General features: G+C 37.7%; 1 protein-coding gene across 2 annotated transcripts in view; it reads right to left on the bottom strand.

Moving 5' to 3' along the window:
* Positions 1-3,233: 3,233 nt before the first annotated feature.
* LOC101894516 (uncharacterized) overlaps positions 3,234-17,110 on the bottom strand; it is a 52,848-nt gene continuing 38,971 nt past the window's right edge. Inside the window, exons 3-6 of one of the 2 annotated variants that reach the window (XM_059121191.1) lie at positions 8,203-8,817; positions 7,898-8,123; positions 7,473-7,828; positions 3,234-3,820 (exon numbers count right to left, since the gene is read on the bottom strand). In XM_059121191.1, the coding sequence (XP_058977174.1) occupies positions 3,729-3,820; positions 7,473-7,828; positions 7,898-8,123; positions 8,203-8,817 (1,289 nt within the window). In that variant the 3' untranslated portion in view covers positions 3,234-3,728. The remainder of the gene's footprint in view (positions 3,821-7,472; positions 7,829-7,897; positions 8,124-8,202; positions 8,818-17,110) is intronic. The other variant, XM_059121192.1, reaches the window with a different exon arrangement.

The following is a 17,110-nucleotide window of genomic DNA, read 5'->3' as shown; positions in this document are numbered from 1 at the left end:
GAGAGGACTAGAAAGGTTACCTTTCGTTCTAAGTTCATACAGAAGATCTGAATAGTGTTCCCACAAAAAACCTACGGAGGGATTATTAGGTGAGTCACAGGAATTACCCCAGAGGTATCCCTAGAACTGTTGATGGAGCTCGACACGAATTAGAATGGATCATTCCTGTGGCGGTATTCCTGTTTTATGACGAAGTTAAATAAAAAATATTTTCCATTTAAAATTTAGATTTTTTCCATCAAAAATGTCACATGAAAAAAAATCCTTATAATTATGGAATTTCGATAACTCAAACAAAAAAAGCGCATATATTTGTTTATATTAAGTCCACTTAAATATAAAGAATGTTTGAATTCATCTTTTATGATGTTTCGAAAAGAAACTGGTTCAAATTAAAGATTTCGCGAAATAAACCCTCAGAACTAGATCCATGGGTTCATTTAGTTGAATACGTTCCTTTAGTTCATTCAACTTCAGAATTTTTCTGAAATTCTTTTTTAGTGGGAATTCCGTGCCAACCTACACATAGCGAATATTACAGTTGGGTAATTTAGTTCACTAAGTGGATTGACCTTTCTCGTCGTTCCTTTCCTCAGTGTGGACTAGGTGGTTATTTTTGTTGTCTCGTTCCTAGTTAGTTCAGTCACTCCCTTTGCTTCAATAGTTCGTTTACTTTTCTAATGTTCAATAACTGAAATAAATATTTACACAATAATAAAAATAGGGTTTCTAGAACCAAAGAACTCAAAAGAGTGACAGACTCCGGATAAACGATCTAGTTCCTTCTAAGAAAATGAACGACAAAAATGGTTTCGTTCTGTGAACTAAGGTTTTTTGACAACTAGGTGAACTGAAGGAACTAGTTGAACAAGGCAACAGTGTATGTTTACTAATTTTCTTTTTAATTGAGCAAGTTTGTTCCGCAAGGAGGTTTGATTTTTCTTGTCGTAATAACAATAACAAAAAAAAAAAAAAATCAAGACATTACAATTCTTGCGGCATCAGCTAGCAAATTTAACTGCGTCACCTTATAAGTGAATGAAACACTGAACTAGGTTCTTACTCGATCACTGATCCTAGTTCCGAGAATGGAAAATGAACTAGATTAGCTGACCTTGAACAATACAACTCTTGCGGTCATTGTTGATACTGAGTTTCTCATGGACAAATACGGAATTGTTGAGTTTGATTACTGGATGCCTTTGAAGTATGCGGATTGAAAACCATGCATAACCAGTTTTAAGTGAAATTCTACACTTTATGTGACACTTCCATCACTTTCAATATCTTTTATAAGTTTGAAAAATTCTTGAAATGTCCGTAATTCTTGAAATGTCGAAATTTAATTTATTAAAAACCTCTTGAGTTGTCCGTACCACTTTGGTTTCCTAGAATCTAGCTCCATAGAAATTCACTTGAAGTGTCCGAAACTTCCATTGTCCCGATATTAACCGGTTTCCTACACCCTCATTGGACTTATCCTTCATTTGAAAAATTAATCAGTTAAGTCAATGACCCTTTAAACATGGGTGCCTTGGAAACTAACCCATAAGGAATATATCTAAACATACGTTTAGATAATCAGGAATCGCTGTCCGCAGTCCTTTAGTTCCTAAAAATTTAGTCCGTTAGAGATGAAGTGTCTAAATCTTTAATTGTACAAAATACTTTCTACTTATTTTTGAGTGCGGTGGAGGCGCTGGAAAAATCTAGCAATAAATATTCTAAAATTACATATTTCCCAGCCGCCATAAAATAGCACATGTGAACAATTCGGTGATCTTGTGCGCTGACACATACGATAATGTGTGAGATAATAATGTTATGACCTACACGCTCAGATATTGATGCGCTCAGTAGATGTACAAGACCACCTGAATGAAATGTCAAGCAGTCCTGCACTGTACTCCATTCAATATTAGAATAGATTACAATAATTGTGTGGCTCCGATTAGGTTAAGTTAGATTAGTTTCTGTAGTACTTAAGGAAGATATTTTCAAATAAAAACTAGAATCTACACCCAAAGCGGTTGTATTATTTTCTCATTATTTTATAAAATTGACAATCGAAAGGGAGATTGGATTCCGTTCTCATTATAAAAAAACATTGGTCCTTCGAGCCGGATCTACAATTGAATCTACATCCAAGCGAAGCGGTTGTATTCTCTTCTCACTTTATATTTATCTAGTCGAGCCGAATAGAGAATAGAAGTGAAAATCGAAGAGAGAGATTGGATTGAAATCGATGAGGGAGGTTGGATTCTGTTCTCATTATAAAAAACATTGGTCCTTCGAGCCGGATCTAGAATTGAATCTACATCCAAGCGAATCGTTTGTATTCTTTTCTCACTATACATTGCTCCAGTCGAGCCGAATAGAGAATAAAAGTGACAGTCGAAGAGGGAGATTGTATTCCGTTCTCATTATAAAAAACATTAATTTTCCAATGCCGTTTCCCTTTAAGGTGTTGCAATATTCGATTTTCAAAATATATATTTGTAAATCCTTTGTATATATATACAAATCTGGGATGGGAAGCTGTTTTTTATTCAGTTAAATCCGAATGATTTCATTATCTCAATTATATCATGGTATTGACATGGTCAAATGAGGAGAAAAAAGCTAATTTATGAAAAGTTCTTAAAATACAACCCTGAGGCTATGTCGAAATAATGCAAAATGACATGCAAAAGAGTTTTTTCGATTCTTTTAATTTTTTTTTTTTGATTTTTTTAAATTTTTAAATTAAGAAAACATGACTTATTGCCCATTTTTACAAGGTAAAAGAAAAAAAAGGTTTTCATTTCGATATTTCGTAAATTTGAATTTTGACTTATTCAATCTGAAATGATTTTTGAAAATGTGGGAGTTAAGTTTTCATTCCTTTCAGAAATTGGTTTTAAATTTCGGGAACGTATCGATTTTTACTGCTATTTTTCCAAATAAAAAACCGTACCAAATAATAGTTTAGTCGATAAAGACTTTCCATACCTGGCTAACACAAAATAAACTCACCACCATCAAATAACTGATTGGTGGTGTGTTTGTTCGTCGATGGTTGAATAGAGTTGGGTGTGCATTTTCAAAAAGTGCTTTTGACATAAAGAGGTTTACTTTGTTTTCGAATTAAGCTCATGTTTTGATACCAAACACAAATAATAGATGGCGTTACTGATAAAGATTTCAAGTTACAATAATTGTCATTTATTATTTTTTGGTTAACTTAGAGTTGTTTTCTTTTAAATTCAATAAAATATATATATTTGCTCAGACTGTTGTGATTTTTTTCCTTTAGTACGTTATTTGTTTTTGAAGATTTTTTTCTCATTAAATAAAATAATTGATATAAATGCATTTGTTTTGTAGTTAATAACAATTGCACGAGTTGTAGTTGTTAAATTTGACACAAAAAATTGTTTTCTTTTTTTGATTTGTGTTTTGTTTGAAATGAATTTGTTGTTGGTTGGTTTTCTATTAACAGTTTGACAGGGTTTTTTGAAAACTGAAAATACTTTCTGGGGGCTTGTTTCTATTTTGTTTTGTTTGTTGTTCTGCTTCTTTAAGAGGATGACAATGATTTATTTCAATGCGTATTTTACACAAATTTTATAGATAATTTCTTTTTTTCTGTTTCATATTGTTTAATTTTTATTTGATTTGGATAAACGCTGTTGTATATATTTTTTAAATTACTTTGCAAATTGATTATTTTTGTTGTTACTTGATTTTTAATACAGTTTATCTTGGTTGAAGGGTATTACAGGCTTGGCTATGGAACGCTTCTTTTTGGCCACCATGTAATGCTTGTTGTTGAAAATACCTGGAAGGAAAATGGAATGGAAAGTAACATTAGAAAAATATTTTTTGGAATTATAACGAGTGCTGGAGTTTTTAAAGGTGAAAGCATAATAAGGTGAGTATTGAATAATTTTATAGCAGAAAAATATATAAATAATAAATAATTTAAATTTTAAAACTTTTTTTAGAAATTGTTCAGGGGCCCTCCTTGCTGTTTACATGTATGATGACCTCAAAACCACATACCATTGAGGAAGCAGGCATATTATAATGGAACAAAGGGACGTGCCCAAAATTAATTTTGAAGCCTTTTCGAGCAAACCCAACTGGTGAAAAACTGCACATTTTTCATTCAAAAAGTAAAAATATCCGAAGAGAACACATATCGGAGGGCGCCCGGGCCTGAGAAATAAGTCAGTGAATTATTAAAGAGAAAATAACATTTTACGGTTTGGATATTTCAGGAGAGCCAGGTAAGTAAGAATCTTAGATCTCCTTAAGTTTTCGTAACTATGGAGAATCCGTGCCATATCGAACCCCTCCTTTTGGAAAAACCTTAAGGTATTTGTATCTGTACCGTATCGAACATTCAAGGGTTTTCTTTTATCTAAGACTACCAACCCCAAGGCTTCCCTTGCCTTGTAAAAGCTTCTGATTCTTCGAAAATTAATTCGAAGATTTTGAAGTTTCGGTAACTCTTGTTTTTATTTTGCCTCTCCATACGCCTCTCCCAACTCTTGCATTTTGGGGAAATTAAAGTGTTCGGAACCTGTTACCCTGGGGCCTCTTTGACATGCCCCTATCATTTTAATTGCCCAGAAAAGATACCCATTAAAACTGTCCTCGAAAAGTTTGTAACTCTAGAGTCCTCGGAGCCTCATTGAAGGCCTTAAATACCTCAACAATTATGAGGTTAGAAACCGTTTAAAAGGGTGGTTATTTTTGGGCCACTGAAGGCCACTCGAAGCCCTTGAGGTCTATGAATTATTTAATCCCTTGCAAATGAGCCCATTGAGATTCCTCTTTGAAATGCCCAATCATTTTAATTATCTCGAAAAAATACCCATTAAATGCCCCTCGAAGTGTTCGTAACTCTTGAGTCCTTGCAACCCAATAAAGGCATTAAATAAACTATGAGGTTAGAAAACCCTAAATGGGTCAAAATTCTTCGGCCACTCGAGTCCTATCGAACTCTTGAAGTCTATGATATTTTGAATCACTTCCAAATGAACCCTTTGGGATCCCTCTTTGAAATGCGCCAATCATTTTAATTGTCTTGAAAAGATATCCATTAAAATACCTCTCGAAGTGTTCGTAATTCTTGAGTCCTCGGAGCCTCATTGAAGACTTTAAATCCCTCAAAAATTATGAGGTAAGAAAGCCTATAAAGGGACCACTCGAGTCTTATCGAAGTCTATGATATATTGGATCCCTTGCAAATGGGTCCGTTGTTATTCCTTCGAATTGTCCATGATATTTGGAGGATTCGGAAATCGGAAACACTTGAATTCTCCTTCCCTTATGACATCCTCCTGCAGTGTCTATATCTCTTAAATCTCCCGGTAATTAGCCCGTTAGGAATCGCCTTGAAGTATTTGTTACTCTTGGTGTCTTGCAAACTAAACCGTTAGAAATCCCCTTGACGATCTCAAAACTCTAGGATCCTTCAAAATTTCACCAGCTAGGACCGCTGGGATTGTTCTTAAACCTTGGTTAACTCTGAACCCCTTGTTATTCCGTAACTCCTAATTTCTTTGAAGCGTCTGTAACATTTGAACTTCTCTTAAATTGGAGTAACTTTTGGGACCATTAGAGGTCAACCCGTTATAAATCTTCTCAAAGTATAATTCTTGGGTTCTTCGAAACTAGCCATTTGGAATGCCCTTAAAAAGGTCATAAAATTAGGCTTGAAATGGCCGTAGCTCTTGCATATCTCGAAATTTAATCCGTTAAGAACCTCTTGAGTTGTTCATAACATTTGTTCCACTTGAAGTGTCCGAATCTTTAATTGGTTGGAAAGTAAGCCTCTAGCAACCCATTTCGATTGGGGCGTAACTTTGGGTCTATTCTTTGAAAACTTACCGGTTACAATATACTTAAAGTATTAATAATTGTTGTATTCCTCAAAGTTTAGTTGGCTAAGAAGCTCTTTTAGTGTCCATAATCCTCTCATCTTCTAGATTTTAAGCCGTTAGGGATCCACTTGAAGTGCTGGTAATTCCAATTTTCCGTACTTTTAGGCACCTAGGAACTAACCCTAAGCAACCCCTTCCCAAATATATGTCTGTGACACTTTGGGCCCAAATCTTGGGTCCCTCCAAAATTTTTAAAACCTCTAAAATTGTCTGTAACTTTTAGACTTCCAGGATTCATTGAACTTTTATCCGTTAAAATCCTTTTAAAGTCCTTAGAATCAAACCCTTTTAAGTTTTATTGGAGTATTTGAAACAGAAATTGCCCATAACTTCTGGGTCCTTTGGTAATGAAACCTGTCCCTAATTTTTGAATCCTTTGGACATTAAGTCGTCAAAACCCTCTCCAGGGTTGCGTAACCCTTTGGTCTCTTTGAAATTTACCCTTTAGCGACCCCCTTGAGTAAATCCTTTTGAAGTGTCCGTAACTCTTATATACCTAGGATCCATCCATCGAAATTTAGTCCCATGCAACTCGAATTTGAGTAGAGAGAGAGGGAGAAAATCGTGGAATGAGAAATACTTTTTAATCGCGAGTGTTTTTGATTGTAAGTAAAATCGAGAAATTGGGAGCACTGTTTCACTTGTTCTCTTAACATCTTAGACTTTAACATTTTCCTCGAAATGCCCAAAACTTCAATGTCCATAACAATGACCCTATATTAATCACCTGGAAGTGACCTTATCTCCTGGAAGTGACCTTATCTCCTGGTTTTCCGAGCCTAATGGGACCACTTGAAATATTTGTAAAATTTAAACCATCGAAAATAACATCTTTGGAACCTGTTTGGAATGCACCTTATTGTTGCTCCGTTACTTATTGAATCTGCCCGTAATCCCAAAGTCCTCGGACCTTATGGGACTTCTTTAAAGTGCCTATTAATCTGGAATTGCTTTTTTGAACTGCTCTTTTACCACGCTGGAAACATATTCTGTATCTTTTATGTTGTCAGGTTTCCTACGAGTCTAACAATATGAAGCTATACAGGTCTCCTGCCGCAGGTGGACCTCAAAATAGAAGACTTTTAGAGGTCTTTTATTCATAGAAGACACATTCTTTATATATTATTTCTCCATTCCTCATAATCTCAATTTATTTTATCCATAGAATACCTATTAAGGGGCTTCTGTCAGTAGAAAGCCTCTTAAAGGATCTTCAATCTAAAGAAGACATCTTATAGCTCTTGAATTTATGTAACCCCTTTTAGGGCCTTCTGTTCGTAGAACATCTCTTTTATGGTCTTCAATGCATATATGACTTCTTAACCATATATTATCTATAAAACCCTTTATAGATTTCCATTTCTCTTAAAGGCCTCTTTTCTTTTTTCTCTCGGTACTTCCCTCCTTTCAGTTATTTTTTATTTCTTCTTATCTCTTAACCCCTTTCTAGATTTCCATTTCTCTTTAAGGCCTCTTCTCTTTTTTCTCTCTGTACTTCACTCTTTTCAGTTATATTTCTCTCTCTCTTTTAATACTCACGATCATTGTATTTATTCTCCTTAACGGGCAAACGGGGTGTGTCGTATTTGCCAACGGGTTCCATGTTCATGGGGACACCATAATAGTCCACCATCGATTGGGGCTCCATTGGCCAGGGACCATTATTATAATCTAGGCTATCATCAACTTGACCCAAGGCTGGATAATCATAAGCTCCAAGATTGTAATTGTTATTGTTGTTGGTATTTAGGCCATACGATTTGGGGACATAACTCTCGGGAGGGTAAGCATAACCAGCATCGGCATCGGTATCCTTGCGGGCACGTTCGCCAGCCTCAACCAAGGCAACCAAAGCCAACATATCAGCAGGGGTCAATTTGGTGTCACGTTTCAATCTGAGAGGAGAACGAGAGAGAGAGAGAACATTAAAATTCAAAACATCAGATTAAGAAGAGCCAACTCACCTCATATCGGGAAACTTATTGGCCAACTGATTGAACACCTTGTAGGCTCTCTTGTTCCTGTCATTGGTCTCTCCCACCGCATTGTAGTAACGTCGGCCCGTATATGGCAACGGCAACGAGTCCATGTAACTCTCCGAATTCAACAGAGTGGCCAGATTATCGTAGGCTTTATCGTGATATGACGAGGGAACTGAAAAAGGATATGGAAGTACAAGTAGTTGGCAGACTTTAATTTTTTTTCGTATATGCGACCAGTAGGAGACAACATTGAAGACATCGACAACACAGAATAGAGTCCAAATTACCTCGAGACATTGGCATGCCGTACTCATCGATGTCGGTGTAGACGACATTGGGTGGCGAGTCGATCAGTTCATCACCCCAGACGCCGGGTGGTGTCTGTGGCTCCTTGGGTGGCATGGTTTCATAGGTTCCATAGGGATATGCATAGCGGCCACTGGGTGGTGGTGGAATGAAGCCGGAATTATCGGGATAGGTATTCTCTGGTGGTGCCAAATTGGTGTAGCCATATTGTTGTTGTTGGCTAATGCCACGTTTATTGATGGCAGCAGCCTGTTGATCGCTATCATCTTCATCGCTGGAATACAATTGTTGTTGGGGATTCTGGCGCCTTAGCTGCTCCAATTCACGTTGATTGGCCGCCACAGCTGCTGCCTCCACGGCGGCAGCTGTGAGACCAGCTGCAATGGCAGAACTGATGAGATCATTGTTCTTCTCCAGCACATTGTTGTCTTGGTTGTTTTGTTGTTGTTGCTGCTGCTGTTGTTGTACTATGAAATTCGACTTGGGCCTGGGTGGTGCTGTATAGGAAGCTGGGACAACTTCGGGACTGGATTTTTTATTCAAGGCCGATTCAGCGGTGTTCTTGCTGGACGACTGAGCGTCATTGGAGCGTTTTACTGGAAAGAAGAGATAGAGAGAGAAGGGGAAATGAGGTGAGAATTGCAAATGAAATGGTTGACATGTTTTAGGGTTCGTTGGTGGTGAATATGTTTTTCGCGTTAGTGGAAATATGCACCATGGTGGATATTTAATCCACGATGGTGGATATCTTATCCACGGTGGTGGAAATCTTATCCACGCTGGTGGATATTTTACCCATGATGGTGAATATTATTTCCATGATGGTGGATATCTTATCCACGGTTGTGGAAATCTTATCCACGCTTGTGCATTTTATCCACGATGGTGGATACCTTATCCACGGTTGTGGATTTCATTCACGGTGGTGCATATCTTATCCACGATGGTGAATATCTTATCCACCATGGTGGATACCTTATCCACGATGGTGGATAGCCTATCCACGATGGTGGATACCTTATCCACGGTGGTGGATATCTTATCCACGATGGTGAATATCTTATCCACGACGGTGGATATTTTATCCACAATGGTAGATATCTTATCCACGGTTGTGGATATTATCCACGATGATGGATATCTTATCCACGATGGTGGATAGTTTATCCACGATGGTGGATACCTTATCCACGCTTGTGAATCTTATCCACGATGGTGGATATATTATCCACGATGGTGGATACCTTATCCACGATGGTGGATACCTTATTCACGATGGTGGATACCTTATCCACGGTGGTGGATACCTATCCACGGTGGTGGATATCTTATCCACGATGGTGGATATCCTATCCACGATGGTGAATATCTTATCCACGATGGTGGATATCTTATCCACGGTAGTGGATTTTATCCACGATAGTGGATATCTTATCCACGATGGTGGATATCTTATCCACGATGGTGGATATCTTATCCACGATGGTGGATACCTTATCTACGATGGTGGATATCTTATCCACGGATTTTATCCACGATGGTGGATATCTTATCCACGGTGGTGGATATCTTATCCACGATGGTGGATACCTTATCCACGGTTGTGGATTTAATCCACGGTGGTGGATATCTTATCCACGATGGTGAATATCTTATCCACGATGGTGGATATCTTATCCACGATGGTGAATATCTTATCCACGGATTTTATCCACGATGGTGGATATCTTATCCACGGTGGTGGATATCTTATCCACGATGGTGGATATCTTATCCACGATGGTGGATACCTTATCCACGGTTGTGGATTTAATCCACGGTGGTGGATATCTTATCCACGGTGGGGATATCTTATCCACGATGGTGGATATCTTATCCACGATGGTGAATATCTTATCCACGATGGTGGATATCTTATCCACGGTTGTGGAAATCTTATCCACGCTTGTGAATCTTATCCACGATGGTGGATATCTTATCCACGATGGTGGATAGTTTATCCACGATGGTGGATATCTTATCCACGATGGTGGATATCTTATCCACGGTGGTGGATATCTTATCCACGGTGGTGGATATCTTATCTACGGTGGTGGATATCTTATCCACGGTGGTGGATATCTTATCCACGGTGGTGGATATTTTATCCACGGTGGTGGATATCTTATCCACAATGGTGGATATCTTATCCACGGTGGTGGATATCTTATCCACGGTGGTGGATATCTTATCCACAATTGTAAATCTATCCACAATGTTGTATATGTTATCCACGGTGGTGGATATCTTACCCCCATACCGGAAATCTTATCCGCGATGGTGGATATCTTATCCACGACGGTGGATATTTTATCCACAATGGTAGATATCTTATCCACGGTTGTGGATATTATCCACGATGGCGGATTTCTTATCCACGGTGGTGGATATCTTACCCCATGACGGAAATCTTATCCACGATGGTGGATATCTTATCCACTATGGTGAATACCTTATGCACGATTATAGATATCTTATCCCTGATGCTGGAAATCTTATCCGCGGTGGTGGATATCTTATCCACGGTTGTGGATCTTATTCACGATGGTGGATATCCTGGCAATATTTTGCCTCTTTCTCCAACAGGTTACTCTCCTCACAACCTAATTTATCCGCTTGACATTTACATTTTATTTCAACCAACTAATTTATGGTTGCGTTCAGCAACAGTGACGTCGATGGCAAAAATTAATTCCAGTCAATTGACAGTTGACATTGAAATTAATTTTCTATAAAAGGTTATTTGCCCCTTTCGTCAAAAGAGTAGATAAATTTGCTCTCTTCTTTTTCTATTTTCGTTTTTTGGCGTTTTAATGAAGTCCATTCAAAATGAATGGCAAAGCCGAATAATAAACTAAAGAAAGAACGAAAAATATGACCGACCTACTTTGTATTAGCTAAAATACAACTAAGTCTTAGTCGACTTACCGCCCCCACTCTCCTACCCCTCTCCTTAAGCACCCAATCAACCTAAACTTAATGAACTTATGACCTCCTGTTGTACGGAGCAACAGTGTCTGCATGTCAATGCACAGCGCAGTAGGACATTAACCACACTCGGCATGGACGTCAATAACAACAAACAGTGGTGAGTTGAGTGGAACGATAACAAAAATGACATAGACACACACACACTCATACAAAGCTACTTAATAAACAATACGGAGAGAGGGGCCGGGGAGAGAGGGAGAAAAACAAACAAATAAATAAGCAACTGGTGGTGGTACTTGAGAAGGGAAGATATTACGAGTGGCCACCAGTTTTTTGACATCGAAATGGGGAAATTCCACACCACCGGATTTTTCTTGCCTTCGTGCGAGTGTGTGTGTGGAAAAATTATTGCTTTAGAATGGCCATTTATTGCAATTTTTGGGTAATAATATTTCTAATTTTTATTTGTGTAATAATCGATATTCTCATTTGCACTAAAGCCATATGGATTAATGTCGACCATTGGTATTTTCACATTCATCCAAAGTACTTAGCCTAAGCGGGGTTCTTTCCCTTGGCCAGGACATTGACACAAATTCGAACGGAAGGCGACTTCAAGTGCTTTGGTGCGGTAAAAAGCCACAGGATATTACAATAAATGTGGTTACTACTCCTATTAAGGATACACACACACACACACGCACACAAATACACAAATGCAGGCTGTGAGTAGGGGAGCGAGTCTGCTTTGTCATCGGCATCATCGGCTTCATCGCCGTATTGGAATCTTTTGCGTATTGGAAATAAACGGCTTAGCCATGTCTAAGGCAATGTATTTTATGTTCCATTTCGGAGAGAGAGAGAGAGAGAGAGGAGAGGATACAACAACAAAAGTATGATGAGATTTCAAGTCAATTTTCTGTTAAAGGAAATTAACAAAGAGCAAAACATGAGAATTTGTTGTTATTTTTTCCAAGATTTAGACTTTGTTAGGGGAATATTGAATATTAAAGCGATGGACTATTTTGAATACTTTGGTAATATTGGAAATGTTTAATTTTATGATCACAAGAGCTGTGGCAGAGCAACTGTTGAAACTATTATTATGTCTATAAGAAACATGTTGAAGGTTATCTGCCTATAGCAGAGCTGCAGAAGATTTTCTGCCAATAGAAGATCTGTTGAAGTTCCACTCCAACGGAATAATTGAATAGATATTCTGTCATGTCCGTAAGGATTAATTACAACGTATCTAGCAAAGACGCAAACCAAGTGAATTTTTTTAAATTCACAAAGTGTTAATAGAGATAAAGAGAGAGAGAGAGAGAGAGAGAGAGAAAGGGTGAGAATAAACGGGACGACAATGTTATACATTTTATACCCTCCACCATACTATGGAGGGTGTATTAACTTTGTCATTCCGTTTGTAACTCCTCGAAATACTCATGTCAGACCCAACAAAGTATATATATTCTTGATCAGCGTAAAATTCTAAGTCGATTTAGCCATGTCCGTCCGTCTGTCTGTCCGTATGTCTGTTGTAATCACGCTATCTTTCGAACGAATTGAGATAGAAGGCTAAAATTTTGCACACATGTTTATTTTTCCAGTAGGCAGGTTAAGTTCGTAAATGGGCCATGTAGGTCCTTGTATTCATATAGCCCCCCTATAACGGTACCTCCCTATATTCGGTATTTTGATGATTTTAACGACATTATTCACCGGAATTGTTACAAATTTGGCATTAGAAGTTCGAAATGGATACTACACTCTAAGACACGAAAATTGTTTGTGCAGGTCCACGTCTTCGTATAGCCCCCATATAACGGTACCTCCCAATAATCGGTATTTTTATGATTTTAGCAATATTATTCACCGGTATTTTGGTATTTGAGTTTCGTAATGGATGCTACAGCCTGTGACAGAAAATTGTCTATGCTGGTCCAGGTCTTCGTACAGACCCCATATAACGGTACCTCCAAAAATTCGGTATTTTGATGATTTTAGTGCCATTATTCACCGGAATTGTTTCAAATTACGTATTTAGAGTTCGTAATGGGAACTACAGTCTGTGACAGAAAAATGTCTATGCAGGTCCAGGTTTTCGTATGGTCCCCATATATCAGTACCTCCCTATATTCGGTATGTTGACGAGTTTAGGTACAATACCCACCGAAATTGTTTGACATATCGTACTTGACGTTAGTAATGGATGCTATAGCCTGTGACAGAAAATTGTCTATTCTGGTCCAGGTCTTCGCACAGCTCCGATGTACTGGTATCTCCCTATATACAATATTTTGATGATTTTAGCTACATTATTCACCGTTTACTTTAAGTTTCGAATTTGAATATGGTAATGGCTAATGGCAAACAATGCCTATGTAGGTCCACGTCGTATAGATCCCAATATAACGGCAATATTCGGTATTTTTAAAATTTTTTAAATTTCCAAATTCGTTCCAAATGGTGGAGGGTATTCAATGTTTGGCCCAAAATTAATTTATCACAAAAAGAAGCACAAATCATTAACCCAAAAAATCGATAAATAACGACAAAGAATGACGCAACCACTTAAATCCTCATTTAGAGACCACTGTACACAAACTAGCAATGAATTGGGGTTGAGGCTGACCTCATATAAAAAAGGATCGAGGAGTATGATAAAACTGTGTCTGTTTGGGTAATAATATTTCTGGATCAATCTCAAGATAAATTTCAAAGCTCTCTCCGAAATATTTCAAAATATGTGTCAAAAATTATGTCAGAATTTATTTGGAGTTTTGACCTAAAAACGAATGCTGTCAAGTCCACATAGCATTTACCACACCACATACGGGCTATTGAAATTATAAGAAAAATTTGTAGCGAATTGGAAAAAAGTGCTGTGTTTCTAGGTCTCTTTGGACTAAATCCGTTTCAGGGCATTTGGAGTCGATCTAGCGATGTCCGTCCCTCTGTCTGTCTGGCTGATCTCGAGGGGAGTATCCCACTTTGCAAATTATAATATTTACATCAGTGCTAGGTCAGGTGCGGCAAATCTCAATATTTGCATCAGAGCTAGGTCAGGTATGAAAATGGACAATATCGGTCCACTCCATTAAGTAACTCTCCCACAAAGGGTCAAAATTTTGAATAATTATAACTCTTATAAAATGTGATGTAAGAGTCCGATCGCCTTCAAATTACAAGTATCACAATATTGATATTAACCCAAGGTCTGGTGTAAAAATGGAATATATCGGCCCACTCCATCAAGTACTTCCCCCACAAGGGGTCAAAATTTTGAATATTCATGAAGCTCATAAAACACGAAATTAACATCCGATTTCATTCAGCCTTGGCACATCTCAATATTTCCATTTACACAAGAACTCTTGTAAAAATGGTAGAGATCGGACTAGTCCTTCTGGTACCTTCCCCACAAAGGGTCAAAGTTTCAAATAACCAAAACGATCAAAAAATCCGAAATAAGCATCTGGTTCCTTTGATATTTTACATATCCCATTATTTCTACTAACACAAGATCTGATGCGAAGATGGGATATATCGGTTCACTCCTTCTGGTACTTCCCCCACAAGGGGTCAAAATTTTGAATATTCATGAAGTTTATAAAACACGATATTAACATCCGATTCCATTCAGACTTGGCACATCTCAATATTTCCATCAACACAAGATCTGTTATAAAGATTGTAGGGATCGGACCATTCCTTCTGACACCTTCCCCACATAGGGTCAAAGTTTTAAATAAAAAAACGATCATAAAATCTGAAATAAGTATTCAACTCTCTTCAAATTACACACATCCAAATAATTTTGCTAAAACAGGATCTGTTGTGAAGGTGATATGCAGGGTGAAATAAAAAAAAAACAAAGTCAAAGGCCATAATTTTTACATTTTTTTTTTCAATTTTATTGAATGAAAGCTAAAATTGTCGGAAATAGCATCAAATTTTAGAATAAGTTTAGATTTGGTCACCTTTGGCACGAATTATGGCCTTCAAACGGCCAATGAAACCGTCACACGCTGCCCGAATGTTGCTCTGCGGTATTTCGGCCCATTCCCGGCGAAGCGCTTACTTGAGGTGATCGACACTTTGGTATTTTTTAGTACCAACCTTGCTTTCCAAAATACTCCAGACACAATAGTCCAACGGATTGGTATCCTTTGGGTCTTTTTTCTCCCTTTTAAGGTGTAAGTTCTTGCACTTTTTGGAATCGATCGATGGCTTTACCCCGAGCTCATTTTTCAATATTTGCCGAATGGAATATTGCGATATGTTCAGCTCACGAGCCATTTTTAGGCCACTGCGACGCGGGTTTCGATCAAGTCGCTTCTTTACTTTTCGAACCATTTCTGCTGATGTTGCTATGAATGTCTTCTGTCCACTTCCTTGACGTCGGGCTACGCTACCAGTATTATGGTAACGAGCGATGCTACGAGACACAAAAGATTTATTCACATTTTAATGCTGGAGTGCTCTAACGATAGCCACTTGTGGCTTTCGAGCCAAATATAAAGAAATCACACTATCACGCAGATACAGGTTACAAAATGAGGATCCTCGCTTCATTTCCAGCACACAATGATCACCAAAATCTCCGCAGAGCAACATTTGGGCAGCGTGTCACAAAATGTGGATCCTCGCTTTATTTCCAGGGCACAATGGTCACCAAAATCTCCGCAGAGCAACATTCGGGCAGCGTGTGACGGTTTCATTGGCCGTTTAAAGGCCATAATTCTTACCAAAGTCGACCAATTCGAATAAATCTAAACTTATTCTAAAATTTGATGATATTTCCGACAGTTTTTGCTTTCATTCAAAAAAAAAAAAATTAAAAAAAATGTAAAAATTATCCCGTTTGATTTTTTTGCAGTTTTTTTTATCTCACCCTGTATTGTTGTTATTTATGTATGTGCGTGTATGTAAATATCACGCAATGTGGCGTGATCAAAATTTTTCCCCCTTCCGCCTACTATTTTATCTTTGTTTACTTTCTGATAAGCCTTCCAGGTGAATGTTATCCGGGAGGTAGGGCTATGGTAAACACACCAATAAATTGTGAGCAGAACACAATATTTCCTCGGCAAATTGAAATTCATGGTGAAATAACCTAGAAATTGTCGTCCGGTAAATAAAAATCGCTCATTGACAAACTACGATTGAGTAATGAAAAGGAAATCAATTTCCGCAACAACACAAGGTTACTTAGCATCAATGAGGTTTAGCTTCAAATGGTATTATTAAAGACAACGTCAGAAAGAAGCTGAGAATTGATAAGGTACTCAGTATAAAGGGAGGCTCACGTCAAGCTGATTTTTTAAGAAAAGCTTTATTGACATATATATGGTCTTTTTAGGAGAACTTATAATACTACAAGCCTCTTAGCCTTAACAATATCTCCAATTAATTTTGACATCCTCTAACGATGGTGGTAACCATCCCCAGGGAATTGCATTATTTTGTGACAATTTCCCCCTAACCCCCATCCCCCTACCTTTCGAAAGGCCATTCCTTTTCATAACAGCCGTCAAGTGAATTAGAAGTTCTCTCGTTGTTAAATATTAATAATTGCTTGGAAAGAAAACATAATTATTATTTATTAATTTGTTTAATTAAAATTGTCACCCAGCAACGAGTTCTAGGCAGGCCGGCCAACCAAATAACCAACCAACCATGGAGCTAATTTACTTGACATTTTGAGTAGACTTTTTACAGAGGGGTCCTAGGAGTCGTAACTTTTATAAGTAATTTGCAGGATTTAATTGATAATCTCAAGCAACAGTTAATGGGGGGAAAAGCTAGCTAGACTAGTTTCCTGGAGGTGAGTGAAATTCTGCCATGGAAATCATAATTCCTGGAGGGCATGCAAATATTCGTAGAAGAGATTCTTTTCTCACTATAGCCATCAGG

This window comes from Musca domestica, unplaced genomic scaffold, assembly GCF_030504385.1.
Source record: "Musca domestica strain aabys unplaced genomic scaffold, Musca_domestica.polishedcontigs.V.1.1 19, whole genome shotgun sequence".
Taxonomy (NCBI): domain Eukaryota; kingdom Metazoa; phylum Arthropoda; class Insecta; order Diptera; family Muscidae; genus Musca; species Musca domestica.
Note: the sequence above shows the minus strand (reverse complement) of the source record. Positions and strands in the feature narration are given on the sequence as shown.